The sequence below is a fragment of the Microcaecilia unicolor genome, chromosome 10 (genome assembly GCF_901765095.1).
Source record: "Microcaecilia unicolor chromosome 10, aMicUni1.1, whole genome shotgun sequence".
NCBI classification, from domain to species: Eukaryota; Metazoa; Chordata; class Amphibia; order Gymnophiona; family Siphonopidae; genus Microcaecilia; species Microcaecilia unicolor.
The window spans coordinates 215,192,938-215,204,908 of NC_044040.1; the positions used below are offsets into that span (position 1 = coordinate 215,192,938).

General features: G+C 43.7%; 1 protein-coding gene across 1 annotated transcript in view; it reads right to left on the reverse strand.

The window, feature by feature from the left end:
* Positions 1-11,405, reverse strand: part of PDCD1 (programmed cell death 1) — a 30,572-nt gene extending 19,167 nt beyond the window's left edge. Inside the window, exons 1-2 of the mRNA XM_030216674.1 lie at positions 11,340-11,405; positions 10,004-10,197 (exon numbers count right to left, since the gene is read on the reverse strand). Of these exons, the coding sequence (XP_030072534.1) occupies positions 10,004-10,082 (79 nt within the window). The 5' untranslated portion in view covers positions 10,083-10,197; positions 11,340-11,405. The remainder of the gene's footprint in view (positions 1-10,003; positions 10,198-11,339) is intronic.
* Between the last annotated feature and the right edge of the window lie 566 nt (positions 11,406-11,971).

An 11,971-nucleotide genomic window follows, 5' to 3' on the forward strand; every position in this document is an offset into this window, starting at 1 on the left:
GTCCCTTTTGTTTCACGACCAAGCTTCGAAAAGGTGCCCAAACTGACCAGATGACCACCGGAGGGAATCGGGGATGACCTCCCCTTACTCCTCCAGTGGTCACCAACCCCCTCCCACCCAAAACAAAACACTTTAAAAAACATTTTTTGCCAGCCTCTATGCCAGCTTCAAATGTCATACCCAGCTCCATCACAGCAGTATGCATGTCCCTGGAGCAGTTTTTAGGGGGTACTGCAGTGCACTTCAGGCAGGCGGACCCAGGCCCATCCCTCCCCTACCTGTTACACTTGTGGTGGAAAATGTTGAGCCCCCCCCCAAAACCCACTGTACCCACATGTAGGTGCCCCCCTTCATCTCTAATGGCTATGGTAGTGGTGTAGAGTTGTGGGGAGTGGGTTTTGAGGGGGTTTTGGGGGGCTCAGCACACAAGGTAAGGGAGCTATGCACCTGGGAGCAATTTGTGATGTCCACTGCAGTGCCCCCTAGGGTGCCTGGTTGGTGTCCTGGCATGTGAGGGGGAACCAGTGCCCTACAAATGCTGGCTCCTCCCACGAACAAAAGCCTTGAATTTGGCCGTTTTTGAGATGGCCGTCCTCGGTTACATTATAGGCGAAAACCGAGGCCACCCATCTCTAGGGTTGGCGATCTCAACATTTAGGCCTACCCCGATCGTATTATCGAAACGAAAGATGGCCGCCCATCTTGTTTTGATAATATGGGTTGCCACGCCCTTTCGTGGTGCCATCCTCGGAGATGGCCACCTTTATAGATGGGTGGCCCATTCAATTATGCTCCTCTACGTAAGTCCGCTGTCCTGGACGTTAACCGGGCACTGACTAATACTCCCGGTTAACTCACTGCATCGATTTAGGACAGCCATTTTGCTGTTTTAACTTTATACCCCTACTTAGCCGGTTAGCAGACTGAATATTGCTGCTAACTGGCTAATTTGCCATTTCTTCAAACTCCAGCCCCAGCTCACTCCTAACCTAGCCAAGAGGCGACAGCCAGTTGGTGGGGATATTTAGTACCACTGAATACTGGCAGCCAGCCAGCTCAGCGGGATTGAACTGGACAGGAGCCTAAGGACATCGGGTACATGGGAAGCTATTTGCAATTTTGCAAAGCTGTGAAAAGCTGACTTTATGTTCAGTATTTTGGGTAACTGCAATGGAAAAGACAGAGGGGCCCTTTTACAGAGCGGCGGAAAGCCCAACCCGGGCTTACTGCTCGCTCTTTCAGGGCTGCCGATGCCCAACACAGCCGCCGGGACTCAGCGTGCGCCATTTCTAAGCGAAAAAGAAAACCTCTGGAAATGTTTTGCTCGACAGTAACCCAGCGGTAATCAGGCATCACCGTACACTGCTCAATTACCACTGGGTTAGCGCGGGAGCCCTGATCGCCACCTCAGTGGGTGGCAGTAAGGGCTCTCTGCCACATCGCCATGCAGTAAGAGTTCTCTTACCGCATGGCCATGTGTGCTGGGGGCTTTTTTACCCACTGGAGTAAAAAGGGTCCCTGCCGCCAGCAAAGGGCCATTTTTTCCGCAGCTTGGTAAAAGGGCCCCTGAATTACTTCTGTATTGTATATGTTAAACTGATAAAAATCCTGTATTTTGAGATCTTGTATATATGTTTTCATCTTTGTAATTATAGTATTGTGAACTGCTTTGGTGCCTTTCGGCATAAATGCAGTATCAAATCAGAAGGCGATAGAGCAGCTTTTAAACTATAATGGGGGAAAGCCGACAGTTGCCCAGGAGTTCATGGTTTGGTGTGAAATATTCTTGAAGGATACTATTAAAACAGAGCATTTAGGGAAGCCCAATAGAGAGGTTTCAACAACTGTAAAGGAAAGCCATGAGTATTTAAGGGAAGAAGAGAGTAAAGGATGCAAATCATCCCCGTCAACTTCTAAGCAGCTTGTAGATGCAAGGGTAAAACACAGTTTGAAGTGCCTTTATACAAAGGCTAAAAGCCTAAAAAATAAGATGGGAGAGTTGGAGTATATAGAGCTAAATAGTAACATAGTATATGACTGCAGAAAAAGACCTGCACGGTCCATCCAGTCTACCCAACAAGATAAACTCATATGTGCTACTTTTTGTGTATACCCTACTTTGATTTGTACCTGTGCTCTTCAGGGCACAGACCGTATAAGTCTGCCCAGCACTATCCCCGCCTCCCAACCACCAGCCCCGCCTCCCACCACCGGCTCTGGCACAGACCGTATAAGTCTGCCCAGCACTATCCCCGCCTCCCAACCACCAGCCCCGCCTCCCACCACCGGCTGTGGCACAGACCGTATAAGTCTGCCCAGCACTATCCCCGCCTCCCAACCACCAGCCCCGCCTCCCACCACCGGCTCTGGCACAGACCGTATAAGTCTGCCCAGCACTATCCCCGCCTCCCAACCACCAGCCCCGCCTCCCAACCACCGGCTCTGAAGAGGCAGATATAATAGGCATCTCAGAGACCTGGTAGAAGGAGGACAATCAACGGGACACTGTGTTTTAGTGTTCAAATTATATTGCAATGATAGATTGGATCAAATTGGAGGGGGGGTTGCGCTTTATGTTAAAGAGGAATTGAGTCAAACAAAATAAACACCCCACATGAAACAGGTAGCAGTGAGGAATCATTATGGATAGAAATTCCATGTGTGAAGGGAAGAAGTATTCTTGTAGGGCTGTACTACCATCCACCAGGACAGAAAGAACAGACAAAAGAAGAAATGTTTACAGAAATGAGGAAAGCTGGCAAATTGGGCAACAGTATAATACTGTAATGGGTGATTTCAATTTCCCCAATATTTATCCAGTCAATGTTACGCCAGAAAATGCTAGGGAGGTAAAATTCCTAGAGGCAATAAATGATTGTTTCTTGGAGCAACTGGTCCAAGAACCGAGAAGAAGGGGAGCTATTTTAGATCTAGTCCTTAATGGAATGCAGGGCACAGTACGAGAGGTTAGGTCAGCTGGGAAATAGTGGGGAGCTATCTGGAGTGGAGTCACTAAGGAAATCTACTGTAGCAGCATTTAATTTTCAAAAGGATAACTGCAATAAATGAGGGAAATGGTCTTTAAGAAGAAGCTAAAAGGATCAGTCGCAAAGGCTAGGACTTTAAATCAGGAATGGATGTTGTTTAAAAATACCATTGTGGAAGCCCAGACCAGATGTATTCCACGTATTGACAATGGTGAAAAGAAGAGCAAATGGCAGCCAGCATGATTAAAAGGTGAAGTGAAAGAGGCCATTAGAGCCGAAGGAACATCTCTCAAAGAATAGAAAAAGGAGCCAAATGAAGAAAATAAGAAGCAACATAAGCACTGGCAAGGTAGATGCAAAGAACTGATAAACAAGGCTAAAAGAGAATATGAAGGGAAACTTGCCACAGAGGCAAAAACTCATAGTAATAACTTTTTCAGGTGCATCAGAAACAGAAAGACTGCGAGGAAATCCTTGGGACCATTAGATCAAGGAGCAAAAGGGGAACTCAGGGAAGACAAGGACATAGCAGAGAGACTGAATGAATTCTTTGTTTTAGTCTTTATAGAAGAGGATGTAAGAAATCTACCTGCACCAGAAATGGTTTTCAAGGGTGGCGATGCAGAGGAATTAAAAGAAAGTTCAGTGAACCTGGAAGATGTAATGACCCAAATTGACAAGTTTAAAGAGTGATAAATCACCTGGACCTGATAGTAGTCATTCCAGGGTACTGAAAGAACCCAAATATGAAATTGCTGATCTGCTGTTAGTGATCTTTGTAACCTGTCGTTAAAATTGTCCGTAATACCTGAAGATTGGAGGGTGGCCAATGTAACACAAATTTTTAAAAGGGGTTCCGGGGTGATCCGGGAAATTACAGGCTGATAAGCCTGACTTCAGTGCTGGGCAAAATAGTGGAAACTATTATAAAGAATAAAATTACAGAACACATAGACAAACATGGTTTAATGGGACAAAATCAGCATTGCTTCAGCCAAGGGAAATCTTGCCTCACCAATTTGCTTCATTTCTTTGAAGGTGTGAATAAACATGTGGTTAAAGGTGAGTTGGCTGATATAGAGGGGCATAATCGAATGAAAACGTCTATCTCCATGGGCGTTTATCTCCGAGAACGGGTCCGTGAAGGGGCGGACCGAACCCTATTTTCGAAAAAAATAGACGTCCATGTTTTATTCAACAATTTGTGAGCTAGGCATTTTTGTTTTTCAGCGACAATGGAAAATGAAAGCGCCCAGCTCAAAAACGAATAAATCCAAGGCATTTGTTCGTGGGAGGGGCCAGGATTCGTAGTGCACTGGTCCCCCTCACATGCCAGGACACCAACCGGGCACCCTAGGGGGCACTTTTACAAAAACAAAAAAAAAAGGTAAAAGAGCTCCCAGGTGCATAGCACCCTTCCCTTGTGTGTTGAGCCCCCCAAATCCCCCTCAAAACCCACTGCCCACAAGTCTACACCATTACTATAGCCCTAAGGGGTGAAGGGGGGGCACCTACATGTGGGTACAGTGGGTTTGGGGGGGGTTGGACGACTAAGCATTAAGCAGCACAATTGTAACAGGTAGGGGGGGGGGATGGGCCTGGGTCCACCTGCCTGAAGTCCACTGCACCCCCTAACAACTGCTCCAGGGACCTGCATACTGCTGCCAGGGAGGTGGGTATGACATTTGAGGGTGAAAATAAAAAGTTGTGAAACATCATTTTTTGTGGTGGGAGGGGGTTAGTGACCACTGGGGGAGTCAGGGGAGGTCATCCCCGACTCCCTCTGGTGGTAATCTGGTCATTTAGGGCACTTTTTGGGGTCTTATTCGTGAAAAAACAGGGTCCAGGAAAAGTGCCCTAAATTCTAGCTACAAACACATACTTTTTTTCCATTATCGGCGAAAGGTGCCCATCTCTGTTCGGGTGATAACCATGCCCCAGTCCCGCCTTCACCACGCCTCCGACACGCCCCCGTCAACTTTGTACACTTCCGCGATGGAGTGCAGTTGAAAACATCCAAGTTCGGCTTTCGATTATACCGCGTTATTCGTTTTTGTGAGATAAACGTCCATCTCCCGATTTAGGTTGGAACTTGGGCGTTTTTCTCGTTCGATTATAAGCAGGATAGTGTTCATGAGAGACTCCTTGGAAAATTAAAAAGTCACGGGATAGGGTGCAATGTTCTTTTGTGGATTAGGAACTAGTTATTGGACAGAAAACAGAGGGTAGGATTAAATGGCCATTTTTCTCAATGGAGGAGGGTGAATAGTGGAGTGCCACAGGGATCTGTACTGGGACCGGTGCTATTGAACATATTTATAAATGATCTGGAAATAAGAACGACAAGTGAGCTGATTAAATTTACAGATGACATAAAACTACTGTATTCAAAGTTGTCAAAACATATGCGGACTATGAAAAATTGCAGAAAGACCTTAGGAAATTGGAAGATTGGGCATCCAAATGGCAGATGAAATTTAATGGGGCAAATGCAAAGCGATGCACATTGGGCAGAATAATCCAAATCGTAGTTACCTGATTCTAGGGTCCACCTTGGGAATCAGCACCCAAGAAAAAGATCTAGGTGTCATTGAGCTAACAAACAAATTATCCCAATGACTTTGTACCACGCATCAAAAACCTGCTCTTGGGCCCTCAGCTATATGGTAAGCCATATTGTAGAAAATCTTTAGTATCATCACATCTAATGTTATTTGCATGTTCTAATGCTGTTTATGTGATTTTTAATATGTATCATTCATTTAATTGATTGTTATGTAAGTCACATTGAACCTGAGTCACTCTTGGGCTAACGTGGGGTAAAAATGTCATAAATAAATAAATAAAGCACACAACTTTGGAACTCACTACCCAAAGATCTTAAGTAGAGAGGTGTGGTAGCCGTGTTAGTCCACTCTTAAAGGTTATCAATAGAAATCAAACAAAATAAAACATGGAAAAGAAAATAAGATGATACCTTTTTTAAAGATCTGAAACTCACAGAAAACTACCTACAATTCAGGAAAAAAAAACCCTAAAAACACATCTTTTCAAGAAGTCTTTCCCCCCTGGATCTGCCTAATCCCACACCACCATTCAGAAATGGAAAACAATAATATTAACCTCTCTCAAAATATGCTACTATATCAACCTACGCGTTTATTGTACTTCTGTATTATGTACTAGACTTCTACAAATCTAAATTTTGTAACCGCCTTTTTAGCAATATGTAAGCCACACTGAACCTGCCATACGGTGGGAAAATGTGGGATACAAATGCGATAAATAAAATAAGTAAGTGTCAGTCTAACATTGTCAGATATATGAAAACTGGTCTTCCTTGAATGTATTACTATAGAATAGAAAGCCTCCCGTGGAACACTTCACAGCTAAGGGCAGGAACTTGAGACATTTCCTGTCACGAATCTTCAGCCTATCACCTCGCAGCAATTTGATTAAATCAGTAATGGAACAGTGAATCATTTCGGTAAAACCAGAAAGGGAAACGTAACCCCAGAACTAAATTCAGGGATGTTTCATTTATTTATTTATTTATTGCCTTTGTATCCCACATTTTCCCACCAATTTGCAGGCTCAATGTGGCTTACATTATGCCGTAATGGCGATCGCCATTTCCAGATAGAGAAAGTTCCTAAATGATAAAGTGAATTATAGAATAAGTTAGACAATCAACTATAGAAAGATCATTTCCGGTATATGAAATAAAGTGGTAGTGCGTATTGCATAACTTTCATTACTAGCACGTAGGTTATCATTAGTAGCACGTAGCACCGGCAGAGCCGGTGGTGGGAGGTGGGGCTAGTGGTTGGGAGGCGGGGCTACAGCTGGGCAGACTTCTATGGTCTGTGCCCTGAAAATGGCAGATACAAATCAAAGTCAGGTATACACATAAAGCAGCACATATGAGTTTATCTTGTTGGGCAGACTGGATGGACCGTACAGGTCTTTCTCTGCCGCCATCTACTGTGTTACCACATTAGTATGTTATCCGTCTAGTGTGGAAATTTCGGTTTTGTCTAGTTCATGTAGAGTCTAGTTGTCTAGTATTTAGGATAGATCATTATGGTATGCCTTTTTGGACAGGTTAGTTTTTCAGTAGTTTTCGGAAGATTGCTAGGTCGTGCATTGTTTTTATGGCCTTTGGTAGTGCGTTCCACAGTTGCACGCTTATGTAGGAGAAGACCAAGTTTGACCAAGTTTCACGTTTTCAGACTTCTACCTGAACAAGCCTTTTCTACACCCAGGGCATTCAGGATTATTTATTTATTTGAATTTATTTGCCGCCTTTTTGAAGGAATTCACTCAAGGTGGTGTACAGTAAGAATAAATCATGAGCAATAGACAATTATAGCAGTAAAAATATTCAAATAACAATGGCATAGTATTACTACTTACAATGCCAACGCAATACGTAATACTCATTCTCCTCCCCCTCCCCAACATTTCTTTTACCTTGCTTTAGTTATATGCGTGGGGGAATGATTGCATGGCTCCTCGTGATGGCCTCCCTCTGTCCCTATTTTGAATGACAAATCAGCCAACTGCTGGTATCTCTGGACAGAAGAAATGTGGGTTTGCGGGGTGAGGGGGGCACTTACAGGAGATTACAATTTTCAGGAAACATTTGAAGGCGCATTTTTATGCAAGTTTGTAAAGTATAAATATGTAATTTTTATTTGGTTTTGTCTGTGTATTTGTGTTGTGATTATTAGTTGGGGTTTTTTTTATTTGTATGAATGTATTGATTGTACTTCACTTAGGTTATAAACAGATACAAAGGGGCCTTTTTACTAAACCATGTAAGGCACCTACGCATGCTCAATGCGCATCAGTTTGGATTTACTGCCCAGCTACCGCGTGGCCCAAGCGGTAATTTCATTTTTTTTACGTGCGTCTACTACGCGCGCAGGAAAATATTTTTATTTTCCAGCGTGCAGGTGGTAATCGGCACTTGAACGGGTGGTGACCACTACCGCCTGGTTAATGCGTGAAACCTTACCACTAACTGAATGGGTGGTAGTAAGGTCTCAGACCCAAAATGGACGCACACCAATTTTCACTTTGCCACATGTCCATTTTCGGCGCCCCCCCCCCCCCCCCAAAAGGCATTTTTTTACAGGTGCGCTGAAAAATGGATCTGCATGCGTCCAAAACACATGCCCACATTACCGCAAACGAATCTCATTGAATTCTTTGACTGGGTGACCGGAGAATTGAATCGTGGACATGCTATGGACATAATCTACTTAGATTTCAGCAAAGCTTTTGACACGGTTCCCCACAGGAGGCTCTTAAATAAACTTGATGGGCTGAAAATAGGACCCGATGTGGTAAACTGGATTAGGAACTGGTTGACGGACAGACGCCAGAGGGTGGTGGTAAATGGAATTCACTCGGAGGAGGGAAAGGTGAGTAGTGGAGTGCCTCAGGGATCGGTGCTGGGGCCGATTCTGTTCAATATATTTGTGAGTGACATTGCTGAAGGGTTAGAAAGTAAAGTTTGCCTTTTTGCGGATGATACTAAAATTTGTAACAGAGTGGACACCCGGGAGGGAGTGGAAAACATGAAAAAGGACCTACGGAAGCTAGAAGAATAGTCTAAGGTTTGGCAATTAAAATTCAATGCGAAGAAATGCAAAGTGATGCACTTAGGGTGTAGAAATCCACGGGAGATGTATGTGTTAAGTGGGGAGAGTCTGATAGGTAGGGAAGGGGCGAGGGATCTTGGGGTGATAGTAGCTGAGGATCTGAAGGCGACAAAACAGTGTGACAAGGCGGTGAGAGAGAGGTGTGACCAGCAGAAGAAAAGAGGTGTTGATACCCCTGTACAAGTCATTGGAGTATTGTGTTCATTTTTGGAGGCCGTATCTTGCTAAGGATGTAAAAAAGATTGAAGCGGTACAAAGAAAAGCTACGAAAATGGTATGGGATTTGCGTTACAAGACGTATGAGGAAAGACTTGCGCACCTGAACATGTATACCCTGGAGGAGAGGAGAAACAGGAGTAATATGATACAGACGTTCAAATATTTGAAAGGTATAAATCCGCAAACAAACCTTTCCCGGAGAAGGGAAGGCGGTAAAAGGAGAGGACATGAAATGAGATTGAAGGGGGGCAGACTCAAGAAAAATGTCAGGAAGCATTTTTTCACGGAGAGAGTGGTGGATGCTTGGAATGCTCTCCCACGGGAGGTGGTGGAGATGAAAACGTTAACGGAATTCAAAAATGCGTGGGATAAACATAAAGGAATCCTGTTCAGAATGAATGGATCCTCAGAAGCTTAGCCGGTGGCAGAGCCGGTAGGGGGAGGCGGGGCTGGTGGTTGGGAGGTGGGCCTTGTTCTGGGCAGACTTCTTCGGTCTGTGCCCTGAAAATGGCAGAAACAAATCAAGGTCAGGTATTTACATAAAGTACCACATATGAGTTTAAATTGTTGGGCAGACTAGATGGACTGGGCAGGTCTTTTTCTACCGTCATCTACTATGTTACTATGTTGTATAATCAGTCTCCCTCCCTAAAGATAAAGGAAATGCATTCCAAAGTGTTGGGAAAAAGACAAAAAAAAAAAAAATCAGAATATTTTGTCCAGTCTAGTCTTGCCTTAGAAATAATTGGTACCACAAAACAATATTGGTCTTGAGATCATAAAATCCGCCCAGGAGCGTAAGGAATCAAGGGCTGAAATAAGGCCTGACATACTTTCCTTTTGTGCAATACTTACATTTTGAACTTTTACCCATTCTACACCGCTCACAAATAAAATAAAATTTCAATTTCATTTACAAAAGCATTGTCTGGACTAACCTTCAGATTGAGGTTTCTGACTTTCTAGCATCACTTGTTTCTGTTTTTAGATTTTTTTCTGTGTTGCCTGTTTTGTTTCATACTATTTTTGTTTAAGGAAAGGAAGGTTATATGTGCACCTTTTCTGTGGGCAAAGCAGCACCGCTCTTGTCTACAATCAGAAGAAGAAAAAAAAAAACCATGTACATACCGGATTGAGTTAGAAGAATCGAAGGCACCTGGCAGAGCATCATGACACAGATGCTGCTGATAAGCTTCAGGCACTTCATTGCATTCAGACAGCACCGTGTGGAACTGCCCAGGACAAGGGGCTACGTGCCCCTTTGGTAGCACCTCTTCTTTCAGTTGGCGCCCTCGTCCGTGCTGTGTGTCCACTGACCGCTCCTGTATAGAGCAAGCAATGCCACGTGTTACTGCTGATAGACTCAACTTCAGCCATTCACAGACAGCGCTGCCATCTCACTGCTTTGCACCTTCAGAAGGAAATGCTCTTCCTCCCTTCTCCACCCCCAGCATTTTCTCAGATGAGATGTTGCGTGAAAGATGACGTTGGAGCCACAGCAGACTCAGTCTGTTATTTGCTGCTATTGTTCCAAAATCTCTCTTCTGCTCTTTGGATACTCTGAAGTGATGCTTCCCTTCCTTTCTGAGTTAAAATTCACCTATTTTATCATCCTCACTTTAATATTCCCTTATCTCTTGTTTGTCCTGTTTTTCTGTCCTAATTAGATTGTAAGCTCTGTGGAGCAGGGACTGTCTCTTCATGTCCAAGTGTACAGTGCTGCGTATGTCTAGTAGCACTATAGAAGTGATAAGTAGTAGTAGCAGTAGTCTTTGGGATTCCGGAATCTTGCTATTCTTTGGGATTCTGCACAGAATCTTGCTACATTGGGATTCCGGAATCTTGCAACTCTTTGTCCTTAACCCTTATTTGTCCTGTTTGTCTGTCCTAATTAGATTGTAAGCTCTGTTGAGCAGGGACTGTCTCTTCATGTTCAAGTGTACAGCGCTGCCTACGTCTAGTCGCGCTATAGAAATGATAAGTAGTAGTAGTAAAGGTGATAAATACTGGGAAATGAGAAGATGACTATAGAGGGCAGTTTTAGACTGGGTATTCCTGGCCACTTTTCGTGGATACAACCTGTTTCTTTTAGTTTTAAGGGCCGTATTTATTTATTCATTCTGTAGTCACTGACATATTAAAAAATGCCTTTATAATATACTAGTTTATCATAGCTCTTTTTTATATGTAATGATTTTATCTGCATTTGGGTTTGGGATGTATTCTTGCATTAGAGACTACGTTATATTACATTGAACTCTCTTGGTCCGCTGTATTAAATTATGGAGTGAGGAAGCAGACAAGGTTTGTAATGTTCCGAACACGTGTGGGGTTTTTTAATGGCCAATGTTCTTCGAAAAATGTCTCCCTTTTATTTATACTTTGATGGCAAACTTGTGTTATTAAATTACGACCTCTTGTAAGTATTACTGTATCCTGAGCAAATAATTAAATTAAACAGTACCTAAGCTTATTCGAGTCCCTGTTTGCAGCTCGACCGTGCTGCTTGGCTTTCAGCTGAACAGAACACCTGCAAAGACAGAATTCAAAGAGGAAATGAGCAGTGAATGAGAGATTCCCACAGAGGGAGGATGCAACAGTAGCCACAAAATCCAGTACTGATCCGAACTATGGCAGACAATGGCATGCAATCAAGCAGCAAACAAGTACTTTTGTGCGATGGAAGTTAGTGTAACCATTAGTCGAGGCTTCTACTGGACCACAAAGCCAAGAAACTCACCACCAACAACATGAATTATGGAGAGATTTCTTGGTGCATCTCGAGTGGCCTCTGAAATGAAGGAAAACAAAAGGAGATATTCTAAGGGAAACTCAGCCCTCCGAGATATTTTCCACCAAGCTTTAACCCCAAGTTAGTACAAAGAGATTTTCTGTGTTAGATTACCTGCCGTTTGCTTCTGTTAGCTAAATGGTAAACTCCTACACACTGCTCCTCGTTTGGCCTCTGCCTCTGAATGTTTTCCGTACACCGCTGAAGAGTCGGACGCTCATACAAAGAACGACTGTCACTCTCTTTTCGGCACTTTTATTAAAGCTCATCCACGCGTTTGCTGCCTTTATGCATTTTTTCACGTT